Genomic DNA, 17,881 nt, shown 5'->3' on the forward strand with positions numbered 1-17,881 from the left:
TAGGAAGGGGGATAATTTGCTGCCCCACTCCTATTGAGTTATGGGTGTGACTGCACTCACAAACAAAATGATCTAATTTTGGCAAAAATGTCTATGAAGTTAAGGACAGGCAATTGTGGGCAGCAACTGAGCTGTGAGCCAGACTAATCTGGATAGTCTGCAATTTTACCAAAGAGGCAAAGGAAGTGTGCTACTGTGTATTTCCATATTGGAGTTGAAAAAAAGCGTAAGAAAACTAACTATCATCTCTCTAACGGTATACATCTACCATTTCAATCCAGATCCAGCACTTCAAAATCGTACCAGTCTCTCAATTACGGTGCGTCTTATTATGCGCTATCTAAGCTGATCGGTCTACTATAAATTGGGCTTCATGGAACATGTCAAAGAGTGAAGATGATGGTATCAAATTGCTAGACCACACTTTAACTGTCATGGATAAGAGTCTTGATCTTTCAAAGGAAACATTGCCTTCCCTTGATTGCATTAAGATCAGAAGATGATGAATAATGCACAATGTAGGCAATCTTTTTAGGGCAGCCACTTCTGCGACAAGTACACAACCATTCTAACATTGGAGCAAGATTATTCTAACAGAACCATCACAGTTAGGAGGGTACGATTTGGTAAGAAAAGACTTGAACTTGATTCAACTTTCGTTATGTAATATGCACATGTATATTTCAAATACTAAATCAAATGGCTGGGCTACAAAGCACGGGGTGTTTTCTTGCCTTTGCCTTGAGTCGGGGAAAGGTAAATGAAGACTAGCTCTGCACAGAAACTACAAAAGAATTTTCGTCTCTAAATTTTGATAAGCGTTCTACCTGAACTTAGAATTCCCGATTACAGCAAATTCTTCGGATTCTAAACTCATGGTGTATTTTTTTTCTTTTCTTTTTTCTTGTTCAACAATTCTACTTTCTTTCTCGATGCACAATCTGACAGGGACTGCCTCTCTCCAACAGGCACAACCACATTGAAACAAATGGAACTCCCTCTAATATTACAATTCTCACCAAATCTTACTGTACATATTTGCCAATAGGGGAAAAAGGACCGGCTCAATGTGAGTAATAACTCGTCTTCCCCAGGATTACGGGATTTCTTTGGGACCTTATATCCGAATCGGCAACCCAAAATTTTGGAAAGTTCTAATTTCACCTCCCAAGCCAGCGGTTACAATCACCATACCCCAGGCTGGAATGTTCTGGCTTACACCATTGCTAAAATCAAAACTTACACGAGGGCTTCGTTTCTTAGTAGCTAGAAGAAGTTTTTCCTCAGGCCACGTTGCCGAAATCCTATCAAAGAAGTAACTGTTGGATGCACTAGTGATTGTTCCATGAAGGGGGCTATTGGTGCAACCAGAAGCTGATCGTGAACCATCCTTACCGTTAGCCTCCTCAACAGGAGTAGGGGGATGATTGGCTGTTGAAACCTCATCCAGATTGGTGTCAAGTCCTAGTCCATTTTGTTCCCCATCTTGTAGTCCCCATGAATCACCAACACCAGGCCAAGAGACGGCCACTGACACATTGTGACTATGGAAATGCTCATAAGAGCGTGTAACAGTAACACTTTTGCTTCTGATAGGGCGGGAATCAGCTTCATGTTTCCATATATATACATGAGAATCCTCACTGGCAGATACCACATATTTACCATTTGCTGTGAGGGTGGCTGAGATTTGGCTATTTGTATTGCGAAATCCTGTCAAAACAAATTAGACTAATTCAGGCTATGAAAAAAGCAATTAGTGCATATGTAAATGCCTAACATTTGAGAAGCTAATATTAATAACTACTAGTTAGAAAAATATCTCTCTTAAGTCTTTACTGCTTGATGACAATTGCAGAAATAAGTTCTAGATCAACAAATTGTAAACAGACTAAGTGAATCAAGTAACATATGAAAACCTATTAGCAGAATAAATGAAAGAAAAGATGTGCAACAATAAGGTCCCAGTTATTGTTTGTAATTATTAAGCTTCAGCTTTACAAAATTATATTCACCCTTCAGTTCAATTTCAGAAACATAAACTCAAATCCACATAGTTTTAGACAATACACATCATCTTAGATGACTTTTTAAATCTGGTGTACGCTGACTACGTTCTATAACTAAAAAGGAACATTAGCAGCTAATATTCATAAATTAAGCATGGATTCCAGGAGCTGGTGAACATAATAGTGAAAAGGTGTAGGACGCAGCAGAGGACAGCAGATGACAAAAGTATCTAGGTCAAAGCAGAATCTATATTGAGATGTTTATAGTCGATACTGCATCAAAGGTAGGTCTAAATTTTTTAACTAAAGCAAGCTAACCAAGGATAGAAACCAGGATTTGGAGGCCCATTATAGTGCTTTGACCATGTTCATTCTAAGAGATTATTATACACATATACAGTCTTATCACATAATCATGCAACACTGCTAATTGAGTAAAAAAGAAAGAGAACATCCAACACTAATATTTGAAGCAAGCACAAATATTTGAACACCATTCTGACAGCTACCAGAAAAGTGGAGTGAGGGCATCGGACCAACAAGTTGAAATAATAATTTCCATATTCTGGTGAACTCCAAAGGGTAGCAAGCAAGTATATCAGATTTTAGAACTCATTATATAATAGCTAACCCAAAAGAAGTTAGAGAAATAGGAAAACATGATTATAAAATTTTACTGCTACTTTCAACTTAATCATCTATATCAGAATTGAAGGGAAAAAAGTTTTAAAAACTATAATAACTGATAGAAAAGAGAAAATTCAGAAAATAATTGTATACTTACCCTTGAACTTGTGAACCAGATCAACACCATCAACAACCCTGATTCGTGAATCTGCAGATGTAACTAATACTTCCGAGGAACTTCCTGGTGCGAACTGTCATACAAAGCAGGAACTCAAGAATCAACAAATCGCTGATGAAGGTAGCATCATATATACTCTACGAGATGGGATGCAAAGTTAGAATGGTAATATGGGAACAGGTTTCAGCAGTCAATTTTTTCATAAGTGTAACACCTAACCTTAATGCAATATATTACCTGGAAACCGGTAATTTTCTTGTGATGAGATTTCTTTTTCTTGTTCTGCAGATTAATTTGACTTTTCTCTTGCAACTTGTTATCTGAAAAAAAATTGGAAAATTCATTAATTGATTGTTAGTGGTGCAAGGAACATCAAAGTAAATTACACGCATACAAAAGCTAGTTTTCACACATAAACACACACACACACACACATATATATATAATTATATATGAGAGAGAGAGAGAGAGAGAGAGAGAGAGGTAGCTGTACCAGATGTGTTATATAACCGGCAGCTCCCTTTATATGTTCCAACAAGAGCACCCTGCAGATATCCAAAAAAATTTATTTCCTTGACCAATGAGTTGTAAGAGACTTTAGTAGTAGAGGCATTAATGACTGCAGCCCAACCTGACCATCGGGAGTGTAGCAAGCAGAAGTGACCATCTCATGCATATCATTCCAATCAACCACTTGGTGATCAAGGATGCTCCATATACGAACCTTAGCATCAAGTGATCCACTAATGAAGTAGTTATCGTCAACAGGATTAAACTGGATGCAAGTTACTGCATCAGACAGATGCATAATATAGTGATCAGAAACAAATGAAATGAGAAATGAAGAAAGATCAATTTATCTTGCGGATTCATAACATCCACTTTCAGTATTAAACCATCAAATTTAAACTAATCAGATATTAATTTTAAGAAACCAATGGCAAAAGTCGCAAAACCATTGATTGGGAAAACTTGAACCTAGGATCTCTTCCCACCCCTTACCTCCTGAGACAAAAATTAATAAGTCGTGCTTAATTTTAATTTTTGCCTTTTTTACCCTGACATGCTCCAAATTCGCAAAAGTTGCAAGTAAATCTTGATAGTTAGTGCTTTCATGAACCTCAAGGTAATGGTTTACACTAGCATTCTTTTATCTAAAGTTGTTACACCGGAAGCCAAACCAAATGGTAAAGCATGTAATAGAATGCCCATAGATACTCACCATAGTCAATGTGTGAAAATTTCCGCAAACAAGACTTGCTCGACAAATGCCAGAGGCGCACCGTTTTGTCCATAGAAGATGAGAGCAGGTGCTGGGGAAAGATAAAGAAAATAAAAGATCTTTGTTAGGACTCGGCTAAAGAGAAGAGAGAGAGAGAAAAACATGTGTTTATATTTTAGCAATCAGAGTTTACTTCAAATGAAGTTTCTAAAAAAAACACCACCATGGATATCAGGAAGTCAATAGAAGGCGGAGAACAAAGAGCAACGACTAATTTTTAGAGTTATTCTGAAAACAACTAAGCAACTCTCATACTTTGCCTAATTTTCACAGTAGAAGTGGAGGATCTGACATATGTAATACCATGGCTCTCTTCCTTCAACAAAGGCAAGGTGATACAATTGATGACCTAGAACATAAATCTGCTTCTCTAAATTTGTTTATTTATTTTTTAATAAATATATAAGAAAAAAAGATTGAGATTATTTTGAAGGACAGTCTCACTCATCTATACAAAACCAATCATATTCAACCATATTCAAATGTTCCTATAACGTGTATCCGCTATCTCATAATGAAAAGCATCCTAGAAACCTTAACCACAAAGGCCCAAGGAAAAATCATTCAGATCACATCACTAGGCATATCACATTAGAAATGTGCAATAAAAGTCCAATAACATTTGGCATCAGGGAACGAAAAAGGAACTGAAATCTTAGTGAACAGAAACTAAGAACAGTAATAACCTGAGACTTGGACCAGGAGAGATCAAGCACATCATCTACATGACCTTGGAATGAACAAATGGGCTTTTCTGAAAGTGCAAACATCGTCTCTGGAATCACATAGTGTTCCAAACTCAAGGATTTCCGACTGATAGATGTCCTCCCTCTCCTCTTTTTCTCTAGATGGCTGTAATTATTAGGTGAAACAGATGATGGCTCTGAAGACCCATTGGCAATAAACAACAAGTCCAAATTGTTATCTTCTGATTTCTGCATCAACAAATCCCCCTTCCTCTCAGTCTCCATCACCTGCCATATATGAATCACACAATCCTCACCGGCACTCGCCAGATACTTGCCATCCAAGCTAAACTTAATACTCCATATCGACCCATTATGCCCCTGAATCTCCTGCGTCTTGTACACAGCCGTAAGCTCCTTACAAGACTTCCCGTACTGCCTCACCCTCACCCTCTCCGGTCCATGAAACGACACGTCCTGGCTATCATCAGTGGCAGAGCTCGACCTCCTGCCCCCCTTCTCCGACGACGTGTCCCTCTCATCACTGCTCCTCCTCTCCTTGTGACCAGTCACACTACTCGCCACACTCTTAATGCTCTTGAACCACCCCCTCTTCTTCATCTTCACCGCCCCTCCGCCGCCTCCATTGGCATTCGAATCCGAACCGCCGCCGCCTCCACCGACCTTATGACTCTCCTCCACATTCTGCCGCCGCATCAGTTCTTGCACGATGGGGGAATGCCCCACACTCATCTCAAACTCCTCCATTGTCAACTGCTTCCCGGTGCCGACTTCCTTGAGCTTGTTCCACATTCCGTCTTCCCTGATCTCATTCACCACAAACTCTTTCCCATTGTCGAGATTCCGAATGGTACACACCTCGCCGCCGCCGCCATTACTACACACCAGCTCCTCCTCCTCCTCCTCCTCCTCCTCCAGCTCCGGCTGCTCCTCGGCCTCGATCCGGATCTCGTCGCCGCAGCGCCGGCAGTTCTTTCCGGACGGCGGCTTGTGGGGCGGCGGAGGCGACGCGGCGGAGGATCCACTGCTCTTGCCGCTCGCCGATTTACAAACGGAGTCTCGTTTCTGTGTATTTACAAACAAATTGGCCTCGGCCGCCGGAGCGGCTTCAATGTCCGAGGAAAGAATAGGCGGGGAAGAAGAAGAGCCGCCGCCGTTACACTGTTCAACGCCGTCGGATTTGGACCGGAAGATTTGAGAGACGGCAGGGAGGCTGTGTCGTTTGATAAAATGATCCGACGACACGGACCGGCCCACGGCGTCGGGCTTGGACCGGGAGAGGGCCGGGTCGCCGCTGAGGCCCATTTCGCGGAGGAGCTGCGAGCGGCGGTCGGAGACAGAGGCCGGCTCGGAGATCCAGACGTCGTACTTGTACGCCCCCGTTGGGAACTTGGGCGTCGGGAACCGCTTCGGGGGAGCATAATTGGGAGAAGAAGCGGCGGGGTCGGAGTCGGAGTCGGAGGTGGAACAAGAAGAGGAGGAGGAGGCGAGAATGCGATCGAGGGACTCGTAGAAGCACTCGTCTTCGTCTTCTTCCTCCCCGGCTCTGCTCATCGTTTAGCGGCGCGCAGTCCCATTCGGGTCGGCGATCGGGGCCGCGACCCGGGTTCGGGTTGTCGGGTCGCGGGTTTTTTCGATCTGTGGGGAATTTGATTGAGAAGGGAGAAGAGTCTCTCGCAGCGAATCAGATCCGAGAACGGAAGAAGAGAAGAGGAGAGAGAGAGAGAGAGAGAGAGAGGGGGGGAACGGAGCCCTATGCTGGTTTGGCTTTGGGGTGTTTTGCTGGGAAATGCTGGAGAGAGAGAGAGAGAGAGGGAGAGGGAGTTAGTTTGTTGTTGTTCTGGTGGTGTGTTTGTGTGAGAGTGAGTGTGTGCGGGGGTGTGTTACTATCTAGATTTTAGGGGAGAGTAAAAGGAGGGATTTTCAGATTCTTTTTTTTTCTTCTTCTTTTCTTGGTCAGGTCTTTTTTATTGAGGTATTGGGAAACAGTATTCTCTTTTTCAGGTAATCAAAATCATTTGGATTTGGTGCTTTGGCGGGCCATTTAAGGAAATGGGATTTTACATAGAATGGTACTACCGGGTTTTATTACAATTAATTGGGAAATTTTCTTTTAGAGAGTCAGACTTATCCAATACACCGAAGTAGATTTCGCTCAAGATCGTAAAATTTATTCAATCGAGTTGATCTCACTAGGAATCAATCATTTCGAACATCGTGTTACCCATGTTGCCCAAGACTAAACCTTAGTCGGAAGTGATTGAAGTTGCTCTGCCACCATCATGTTGACCTTGTTGCCAAGAACATCTTCGGTGGTTTGCCAATCCACCACCCCTACACGCTCACTCATCACTTAGTCGTAGCTCGAGTCATATGATCAAGCCGCAGCCAGTGAAGCAAAATAAGATGTCTTGATAGAAACTCCTCCGTCATTGGTGTCCTCTAGCTCTTGTAGTGATAGAAGCGTCATCTTCTGGATCTTGTTGCAATAGAAGCGTCGCCCTCTGCTTTTCTCTTCTAAGAGTAGAAGTAAACAAACAGTTCTCAACGACCCTCGTAGCGGGATCAAGTTGTCACCTTATTTATGTGCAAAACCCGACCTCTATGCCTTTAAATCACCATTGAGCACCATTGAAGCGTACCTTGTATAACCATAAGGCATTGACAAGGACCCATCCATGCTGCAAGATTCCGACGCGATATCTACTAACATCTCCTAAGCGAGCATGCTATAACTAGTTAAATATAATAATCTAAAATAAAATCATTCTTAAAGCTTAATATTATTTAAAAGTTTAGAGTCTTTTTGAAACTAACATGTTTTTAACGAGACCACCTTGGGGTTAAAAAAAGCATTATGTTATTAAAAGGAAAAAACAAGAAAAAAGAGACTTACAGTATCCGGGCTTATTTAAAATAAAATGTAAATTTTAAGAATGGTACGTGACAAATGCACCACTCCTAATTAAGGTTAATTTAATTTCATTAACATCAAAACGGTACACAATGTTTGAAACCCGACTAAAAAACTGTACATGCCGTCAATCACTCCGTTTGTTTCAAAGTTTGTTGTCTATTATTTTACAGGGGTATTTCAGTCTCTCCACTTCTCCGGCATTGTATAAGAACTGTGTCATCTCTCTTCTCCAATCCAGAAAACATGTTAGTCTCACAAGAGCAACAGCGATCCCCGATATTAACCTCATATTAAAGTTATGGAACCTTGGATATGAGGATAAGCCTTCGTTGCAGTCCTTTTAGGATCTTGATCAGAAATTTTTCTTGATGACATTAGGAAACTAACCAAGGAACAAAACAAGGCTGATGAGGATGCAGAAAATGCTAGACACAGAGTTGTGTTCATATCTGAAACTGGTTTATGTTCTCTTATACTTAGATCACCTGTTGTGTCTTCATTACCTTTATACAATTTCATGTCAATCGATCTCAAGCTTTCAGGTAAATAGATTCTTTGCTGCATTATAATCTTAGGACTTACCCAAGTGCATCCCATGGTTTCTTTTCTTTTTCAACAAATAACAAAGAATATGCTAAGTAATTAAGGCAAATTAAGGCAAATTAAGGAGAAGGGTTAATCAGAATGAACGACTGCATTTTCTCTGAGTGCACATTTGTGCTCCACTTGTGATCTCGCTTTCAAACAGTGGAAGAATAAAATTTATATTAGACTTGATGATAGCATTATAAATCCAAATACTACAATAAGATACTATTTTTCAGAATCCACAGCTCAGTATTACACATCCGAATATCTCCCTAACTGGGCAAGCTCGCAATCATGTACTAATTTTTAAAAGGTGTACGGGTGTCTGCATGCAATATCTTTGGTGGATATGGGCTATGGCTATGATGCACGGATATGTTATAAAAGAGGAATGCCCGTATCATATCCGTATTAAATACGAATACAGGTTGGATATGCTACATACACGTATCCATGGCTGGAAATATGCACCCAAATTATGTAGTGAATAGTCAACTCTGCGGATACTGTCAGAATACGTTTTGGATACGTATTGGGGATCAATTTTCAAGGATTCGCAGTGAGTTTAATTCAGAATTAGAATAGATGTTATCGAGATTACCAAAAGGAAGGAGATTGGATCGTCGGAGCTCCAGGAACACGTCAAGAAGCTCGCCGACTTCACTGCCTTGATTTCGATCTCGCCGGAACGTGACTCGAATCTGACATGCAAGGACTGGGTTTTGTGGAGCTCGTCGAGGGAAGGAGAATGGTGTGCCTTGACATGGCCGGACGACAGCGGCGCAGCCGGTCAAACACTGCAGCTGTGTTGCTGCGTCAGGAAGAGAGAAGAGATGCAGAAGGAAGAAGAAGAGAAGAAAAAAGAAAGGAAGGAAGGAGAAGAAAAAAGAAAAGAGGGAGAGAGGAAAGGGCTCGGGCCTTGGGCTTGAGTCTTGGGCTCCTATGCCCAATAGATTAAAACCCCAAACTGAAAACTATTATATATATATATATATATTAAAAATTATTTTACAAAACGTATTCAAAACACTACATTTTCGAAAAACACGTATCTCGTATCATGCCGTACCTGTATCTTGTGTCCCGTACCCGTACTCGTGCAACATAGATATGGGTTTAATTCATGCATACACACCCAAGCATCATGTTACCACAAAGTAATTGAGATAAAGGGCTCTTGTGAGACTACATGTTCTCTAGATTTTGAGGGAAATTTTAAGGAGCGGGCGCAAAGTACAAAATGAATTAGCCGGAGGAGAAGAGAGATGGCGCAGTTCTCATACAATGTACCGTAAATGGTGGGAGAAGTAGAGAGAAAAAATACCCCTGCAAAATAGGCTGCAAACTTTGAAATAAATTGGGTTATTGACAACAGGTACAGTTTTTGGGTCGGGTTTCCGACATTGTGTATCGTTTTGATGTTAATTAAACTAAATTAACCTTGATTAAGAGTGAGGAATTTGTCAGTTACCATTCTTAAAATTTTCAACTAAAATATATCTCACCAAGCCCAGTAAATGAACATTTAAAATTAGAGTAGTATCTGTTACAGCTTGGCATTCACCTTATCCTTGTTAGCTCGCACATGCTGTCCAGTCCATTACTGTTAAGTTAGGGTGACACCTACTCTTACACCCAAAGGCAATTTGGGACCAATTAGTTACTCTTCCATAATATTTTGGCAAATATATGCATGCACATAAGGGACCATTCTATTGATGCCTTCCCATTTGTTTATGCACAATTGCATTGACATCCTGTATCGATCTCCCTCTCAATCTCTCTGAACTGGAATATATGGTCTTCTTCATTCTGCTGTTGGTGGGTGGCTATCAGTAGCATAGATAGAGCAAAGGGTTTATTTGTGCTCATCTTTTAGCTTATGCTTCATGATTCACGTCTGTGTTATTAAGGATTGTGAGTTGTTGGTTATCGATGAGTTGGCATCACTTCAAGTGTATCATGTATTCATGATCTGTTTAGTATTTGTTACGCTATAGGTGTGAAATCATGGAGGTTGTGTGTGACACAGGTGATACCTGATCGGTCAATTATTAGAAGGGAAATCAACTAAAATCTCAAGCATAGGACTTATGAAGCCAAATACTACCTTATTAACAGACCGTGAATGAAAAATTTCACATATATATGGTTTATAGAAAAGAATTTATCATATCGTATACATGACAACTATATATCATATGATGAGTGTACTTGCCGGTACACAATAATAAGTGGGATAACTTTGGAAACCAAATCGATATGTCCTTATCAAATATCAATCTAGCAAACTTATGGCAAATCTTCGGCGCATGACATCTTCTACATTACATAAATGAGAAAATAAAATGGATTATGAGGAGGAAAGTTTCTTAAGAGTAATTATTCTGTGTACCCGGAACAACACGTGGCATTGTTATGTAGTGTACTCAGCCAATCATATTACTTTATGGTGTGGTAAACATGCACGTGGTGAAAGAGAAAAATTTTTTTTAAATATGAGTAACTAATTAGAAGCAAACACAGTAAAAATGAACGATCAATTTTTATATCATACCGTAATACCACATGACAATGTCTAGTGATCCTACTTACATGTTATATTTCAACACGTAGATTTATTACACTAAAATTATAATTAAACATATTTTTATTATTTGTGAAATGACATTTATGGGTATTGATGATTTTTAACTATGATTTCGAATTTAGAGTTTAGAGTTTAGGGTTTAGAGTTTAGAGTATTAGTTTGTAGGGTGTAGGATTTTAGAAAAAAACCCAAAATAGTCTTTGGCAAAATAGCTTAAATATAATTTTTCTAATTAAATCGTGCATGTCAAATTGTGATTGGAATGGTAGACCACTAGATATTATCACATAGTGCTACGATAGCACTGAAAAATTCCTTGTTTAGGGTTTAGGGTATGCCAATAACACTTAACTAATATCATTAAAGAGGTACGTTACGTAGATTACGTACTGAATACATATAATAAATTTTCATTTCGTAATTTTCATAGCCATTGCATTTCTAGCAGAAAAGTTAGGGATGATTAGGGTATCAATTTGAGAGCAAAGAAACCACGTGAGAACAAACATATGTAGGATAGATAGGTTTCGGCATAGGGCAGGCATTTGAAGCTTGAAATCGAAGAAAATTCAAATAGCTACCGGCAAAGCCTATATGGAATAGGCAGCGGCTGAGTTTGGAAACAGAGAAGAAAATGGAAACAATTCAAGAAAGTGTACATGTGCTCGACTAGTAGTTCTCGATCACGTGTTGGGTTGCAGATCTCCTAACATTTTATGCAAGATGTCACTATGAATATATATACCTAAAGATACTAGCTTGTCGACATACAAGAAACCGGAAATATGTAATAAGTCATGATAACATACTTCTCAATACTTGCCTAGTTCCCATATATTCCCATCTTCGATCACATGTTGAGTTGTAGATTATCTATAATGTAGTGCCTACATGTACATGTGTTGAAGATATGAAGGAAATGAAGATTGGTTTATAGTAGGTAAAAGAACAAAAAGATAATTTTAGCCGGGGCGGACCTAGGTGTATGGTAAGGTGGACTTGAGTCCACCTGCATTTTGGACAAAAAACAAATCTTCTACTATATATAGAGAGCAGACCTTCTAGAATTCTAGTTTATACATTAGTAACGTACTTTGGATCTTACGTAATTGACAAAAAAGAGCCCTCGCTCTCTCTGGTCGATCACGATGGTGCCTACAGTAGTGGCGGACTAGCGAACTTGTCACTCTCTCTGCCTCAATCTCGCTCTCTTCTCCCTTGCAGTTCGTCTCATTGAGTTTCTTCAATTTGGAAACTCAATTCTAATGTAACTAATTAAATTTCAATTTCAAACATTGGAGTTAATGACTTAAGATATGATAATATCTACCTTACCTTATTCATTGGTTTATTTATGTGTGTATAGAAAATATGTTCAAGTAGAAGATTGAAGATTTATCGAACCATAGAGTTAATTAAATCTGGTATTTTGTTGTATTTGAGAAATTAACTCTTACATCATCACCACAATTAGGTCTATTTTTCTTTGTTTCAATTAATAAAGTCATATGGCACTACCGCAAATTTTTCGTTATGATAAGAGCACTTTGTGCAACGTTCTTAACATGTTTTTACCTCAATTTGTACTTTTCTTAGCCCTTATTGTTGTACTATTGAGTTATTGAGTCGTAGTAAGAGTCTTGAGCGGTATTTGATGCATTTTTGTGCTTACATGAGTTAAAAACGCATAATTGGTTTAGACCCTAAACTCTAAACTCTAAACCCGAAATCCTAGTTTAAAATCATCAATACCTATGAATGTCATTTCACAAATAATAAAAATATGTTAAATTATAATTTTAGTGTAATAAATTCACGTGTCGAAAATATAACAAGTAAGGAGGACTACTATGCGTTGTCACATGGTGATGGTTTCCTACTTATGCTAAGTATATATATCTAACTAATTAGCATTAGAATACTATAATGGTGTGTTTGGATGAGGGAAAGAAATAGAGAATTTAATTGAAATATGAGATTTTATAATTCCAAAAGACAATTCTATTCTTTGGCAACTACAAATTGGAATTTAGAATTTTGTGGAAAATAAAAAAAAGAAATTCGTTGTTCAAATTCCCTATTTGAATTTCTCACAAAATATGTGTCATTTGCAAATTCATTTCTAATGTTCAATTATCTTTCCAAAATAATATTTTTTAATATTTCACATCTTTAATTTGTTTCAAACTTTCTTAATCTATTACGCATTTCAAATCCCACTTAAATATATCCAAACAATAAAATTTATAATTGACAGATTTTAGATTAACGGATTTTAAGATGTCATCATTTATAAACTCCATGGAATTTAGAATTTCCTCATCCAAACACATCATAAAGAAACTAGAGCACATTATATCCAGCTAAAATGACATTCACAAGCTCCAAAAATGCATTACAACTCATCCTTTCTAGCTTGCATAGCTCGGTGAGCTCGTGTGAAGTTTAAAATAAGGGGAAAGGGAAGGGGCGGTGGCCGGCCGAGATGACGTCCTAGATTATGAACCAGACCAGATCGACATATGTGCTCAATGAGGAAATGCTTGACACAATGCACTTACATATATCTAGCAGAACCATATTATAACATACATATGTATATAGCTGTGTGTGGATCGGTATACGCAAATGAACAGGTCTAGATCGGTATTCGAGCCTCCTTAAATATGTAAAATGTAGAAAATTATATTATAGTTGTAATAATGCAAATTCTCGTTTTTACTTTGCCACGATATTATGCGGTTTAAATCTATGGGGCAATTTAATATAGACCCAATTTTAAAAGAGATTTTCTATTAAACCCATAGTTTTTTTCATTTCAATTTACATCCAAAAGTTGCTATGTAGAATTAACAATAAAATATTTATTCTCTCAATACTACAAAAGTTGTCACTGAAGTCTAATTTGTAACCTACCTAATTTAATAATAATTAACTTCATATATTCCATAAACTAAGCTTATTACATTTATATTTATTTTAATCACATATTTGTAATTCATAGCCTTAATGTCATTATTAATTGTGCCAAAGTTATGCAATCTTGATTTGGAAACCAAAGTTAAATGAGCTTTATACTTTTTTTTGTGTTTAAAAATCTTTCTATCATATAGGTATATTATTTAATTAGTCTTACTTCATATGTAAGTTATTTAATTCTACATATATTATTTAATTAGTCCTACTATATAGGTAAATTATTTAATTCTACTATATGGGTATATTATTTAATTAGTCATACTATTATAGGTAAGTTATTTAATTAGTCATACATATAGGTAAGTTATTATTGAAAATAAGTTGTTTCAACTTCGTAAAAGATTTTTGTTATCCATGTTCGTGGAATCTAGGATCTGTCTTGTACCATTCAAAACTTTTCCTCAACTATCACTCCGAGAAATGGAGAGAAGTACCAATATGCACAGGTGCCCTAACTATTTTTTTAAAGCATATCTCTCTGTTTTCATATTAAATTCTCTCAAATTTTCTTGTGTAATAATTATATTAAAAAGAATGTACATACTAAATAGAACAAGAACTAAAAACTTTTGTTACAAATGGAATAATTTTGTAAGGAGTATATATATACGTTCAAATCACCAATTTAAGATAAATTAATGGATGAAATTAATTGAAATAGAGTTAACAAGATTTAAGTTAAATCAAAATTTTAAATTCAAATGAATAGATGCTAAGTTTTAACTTTCTATGTGTCAAAAGAGCAAATTAGACTTGGTATAAATATAAATTATAAACATATAGTCTATATAGAAGGTTTAAAATATGAATTGAGTATGAATTAAAAAGTGTGAGTTTATCTTCAAAGATGTCTCATATTTTGGGATTTTTCTAATTTTTTCTAGATTTATTAAGGAGGGTTGTCTACAGGATGATCTCCTATCCCCGAAATCGTAGAGTGGCTGGAAAAGGAAATTAGGTTTAAATTTTATTTTTTTGGTTGACTAATAATTATTAGATCATAAATTAGTAGAGCCCCGCTACCGATACAGGTACCATTTAAGCATCCGGCCAGCTGAGAGTTTCATGCATACAGAAACCCAGACCATGTTCAGAGAACTATAGAATCTTAACAACCCAATCCCCAACCTCCTTTGCTCTAAAATAGGAAGAGCATCAAGTCAACAAAGTGATCAAATCATCATTGACTCAACATGGACGAGAAGTAATAAAACTATATAACTTATAATGATCATGTTTGTGTAACGACCCCTCGGACAGTTGGACAAGTCTTGTCGATCTATCCCTACAGCTTGCTAAAAGTGAGGTTTGGGACTTGTTAAATTCAAAGCTAAAAGGTTTTTGGTGTTTTATCATCAAGTTAGCTAGGGCCAAGCAAAATCAAAAAACCATGCATATAACATAATCTGCATATATGTATATATCCTACCCTCAGTTTACCAACTCCTAATAATCATGCATGATTTCTGATCGAAACAGTTTTATATACATATTCGTTCTGGGAAATTAGCTATATTATATACAGGTATTCACTATATCGGATGCTTGATCAGTGCATACATGTTTTCTTAAATTTGCAGCTATTTATCAATATGAAGAGGAAACACAAGAAACAAACGAACATAAATAGAGTACAACTGTTTGATGAAATAAATTAAACAATGAAGTAAAATTCTAAATTCACCGCTAATGATCTTTGTTGATGTTTCTAGCTTGCACTTAATCATTGGTGTTGTCGATCTCATTTTCATAACCATGTGAATATTGCGTGTAAAATGAAGTGCTTTCAGATTGAGAAAATAGCATCAAAACGTCATTAATTAGTTCGATCATGACAATTATTTCCTTCTGCGCAGCTAGGGTTGGTGTCTCGGTGATATGAGGTGACAAGTGAATTTTCATTTCCTAAGCATATGCATGGGCATGAGATCATGAATTTATTCCCTTGACATTCTTGTTGTCATTAAAATTCTTTGAAACGTAATACTGATATATAATAGCTAATCATGGATAACCAGCATCTTGTTCCTCACCTCCTAGCCGCCTCCTGCTTTACCACAGAAGCATACTATCTATATATGGCATCCAATGCACATAGCTAGCTTGATAAATAATTCTATATCAGATTAGTTTTCATCAAATGGAGCTTAATAAATCATATTAACAGCTTCACTTGGTCATGATCTGGACGTACATTATTATTCACTTTTGCAAACTCAAATAATCCAGGTCAAGCACAGTTAGTACTAGCTAGTAGCATAATGCCCCCATTACTTTTAATCCAAAATATTAATCAGATCAGGGTGTTAGGTACTATTGATCTCATTGACATTACTACATATATATGTTCCTGATATGAAAGGGAACCCTCCTGCTCATTACCTAATAAGCATAAAGCTTTGCTTAGCCTTAATAGGGTTTCTACCATCATTAGCAAATTGATTAATAATGACTTGATTAAATATCAATTAACCCACATTAGTGACAATTAGTATCAAATAGTTTATAAACACACCACGTGTCTTGATTCCTAACAGCCTGTGTGTGCGTGAAACAGGTTCTTCGATTTTATTATATATTTCATTGAGCAGAAGTACTGAGGAATCCAAAATTTATCAAATGCATCAGTTATAATTAAGCTAGCTTGTATATATCATGCTTTTGGGTTTAGTTTCCATAATATATATATTTTTCATAATATCATGCCATGAGGGGCTTCACTCATCAATAGTTATGTGGGGATGAGATACTAGCTAGTTGTATAGATCAACTGGTGTTTAGTTTAATTAATCACTCAATCATCCATTCATGTGATTGAAAGACAGAAGATCATAGCAAAGCTACAAAGGTCAACAGTTTAACCACTGTTTCAGAAGCATGAAGAGGCTATATCTAGCTAAATACATACATATATGAATATATGTCAGGCACTCTAACAGACGTATCTGCAAAGACTGCAGGGACAGACAATAAGTAATTTACAAGAATTGAAGTAGAAGATTCTGAGAAGCTAATTGTCTATGTTGACAGATCTATGAACAGTATGAACTAACCAGTAAGGTTTTTTTTTTCATAGTTAATTTGATTTTTTGTTTATCTCGACTGATGAGGTGCCTGAAAGGACAGATTACGGCAAAAGATTAAGCAACTTATATACTGCATGTCTGCATATGGCAGAGCCATTTGGACAAGCTAGGGAAAGTTTTGTCTTAAGTTCTTAACGTTCTACATGAATATCTAGCTCCATGTACTTGGTCTTTAATCTGAATTCGTAATTAGACTATAAGCACGTTTATAAGACTCAATTCCAACTTTCACCATGTAATTCTCTTGAAGGAAACTTGGATGCATCATACATGAAGCACTTCATATGTGCTGCATGTATTCTCCTTAATTAATTCAGTTCCATGTTTCCGTATTAGGCATATTTGAGTGATAACTACACACACTTCTTGACTATCTGTAAAACCCCAAGATCACAACCATTTCTGAGTGCTGGATCATAATTCATGTGTGTGAGCTGCAGCATTTACTCACGGGGGAAAATATACATAAAGGCTAGCTTTGTTGCAGATTAAATTTTGAATAAAGCAGACACCTTCAAGTCACTCAGTTTCTTCGATCAAAAATGTTTCTCAGATCTAAGATATATTGATCGGAAAACATATATCTGCCACCAAGAATATCATGCATCATCGATCATATGTATTTGTCTAAGCAAATTAAGAAAGTGCTGGTATTGAAGAAACACTAAGAGAGCATGTGGCAGCTGCAATCAGGCTATCTAAGGGGACATGACAATATAACATATTCGAGCATGTTTAAAGCTTAGCATGTGCACTCCGTACGATGCCCTAATTATATTCAGACATATCCAAAAAGAAGAAGCAGGCTAGCACGTCAAAAACATAAAATTTAGGCTAGCAGAAGGGTCCCAAAATTTCTGCTTAATGAAAAGAGAATGCCCCTCCCTTACCCTCTATGACACATGAAGAAATGTACAC

At 37.3% G+C, this 17,881-nt stretch overlaps 1 protein-coding gene across 1 annotated transcript; it reads right to left on the minus strand.

The window, feature by feature from the left end:
* Positions 1-979: 979 nt before the first annotated feature.
* On the minus strand, positions 980-6,630 carry LOC126785811 (uncharacterized). The gene is made up of 7 exons (XM_050511462.1): positions 4,783-6,630; positions 4,037-4,127; positions 3,446-3,603; positions 3,308-3,359; positions 3,052-3,134; positions 2,794-2,887; positions 980-1,713 (listed from the first exon to the last, which is right to left on the minus strand). The coding sequence occupies exons 1-7, from the start codon at positions 6,355-6,357 to the stop codon at positions 1,118-1,120; spliced, it is 2,649 nt and encodes an 882-aa protein (XP_050367419.1). The 5' UTR covers positions 6,358-6,630; the 3' UTR covers positions 980-1,117.
* Positions 6,631-17,881: the final 11,251 nt, after the last annotated feature.

Source organism: Argentina anserina, chromosome 3 (genome assembly GCF_933775445.1).
Source record: "Argentina anserina chromosome 3, drPotAnse1.1, whole genome shotgun sequence".
Taxonomy (NCBI): Eukaryota; Viridiplantae; Streptophyta; class Magnoliopsida; order Rosales; family Rosaceae; genus Argentina; species Argentina anserina.

What these genes read in the sequence shown, in the direction of transcription:
- LOC126785811 (XM_050511462.1), bottom strand. Translation starts at nt 6,357, where the DNA reads ATGAGCAGAGCCGGGGAGGAAGAAGACGAAGACGAGTGCTTCTACGAG. An exon ending in AGAAAATTACCGGTTTCCAG is followed by an intron (nt 2,888 to 3,051) that starts GTAATATATTGC and finishes TTTGTATGACAG; the next exon opens with TTCGCACCAGGAAGTTCCTC. An exon ending in TCTGGTTCACAAGTTCAAGG is followed by an intron (nt 1,714 to 2,793) that starts GTAAGTATACAA and finishes TTGTTTTGACAG; the next exon opens with GATTTCGCAATACAAATAGC.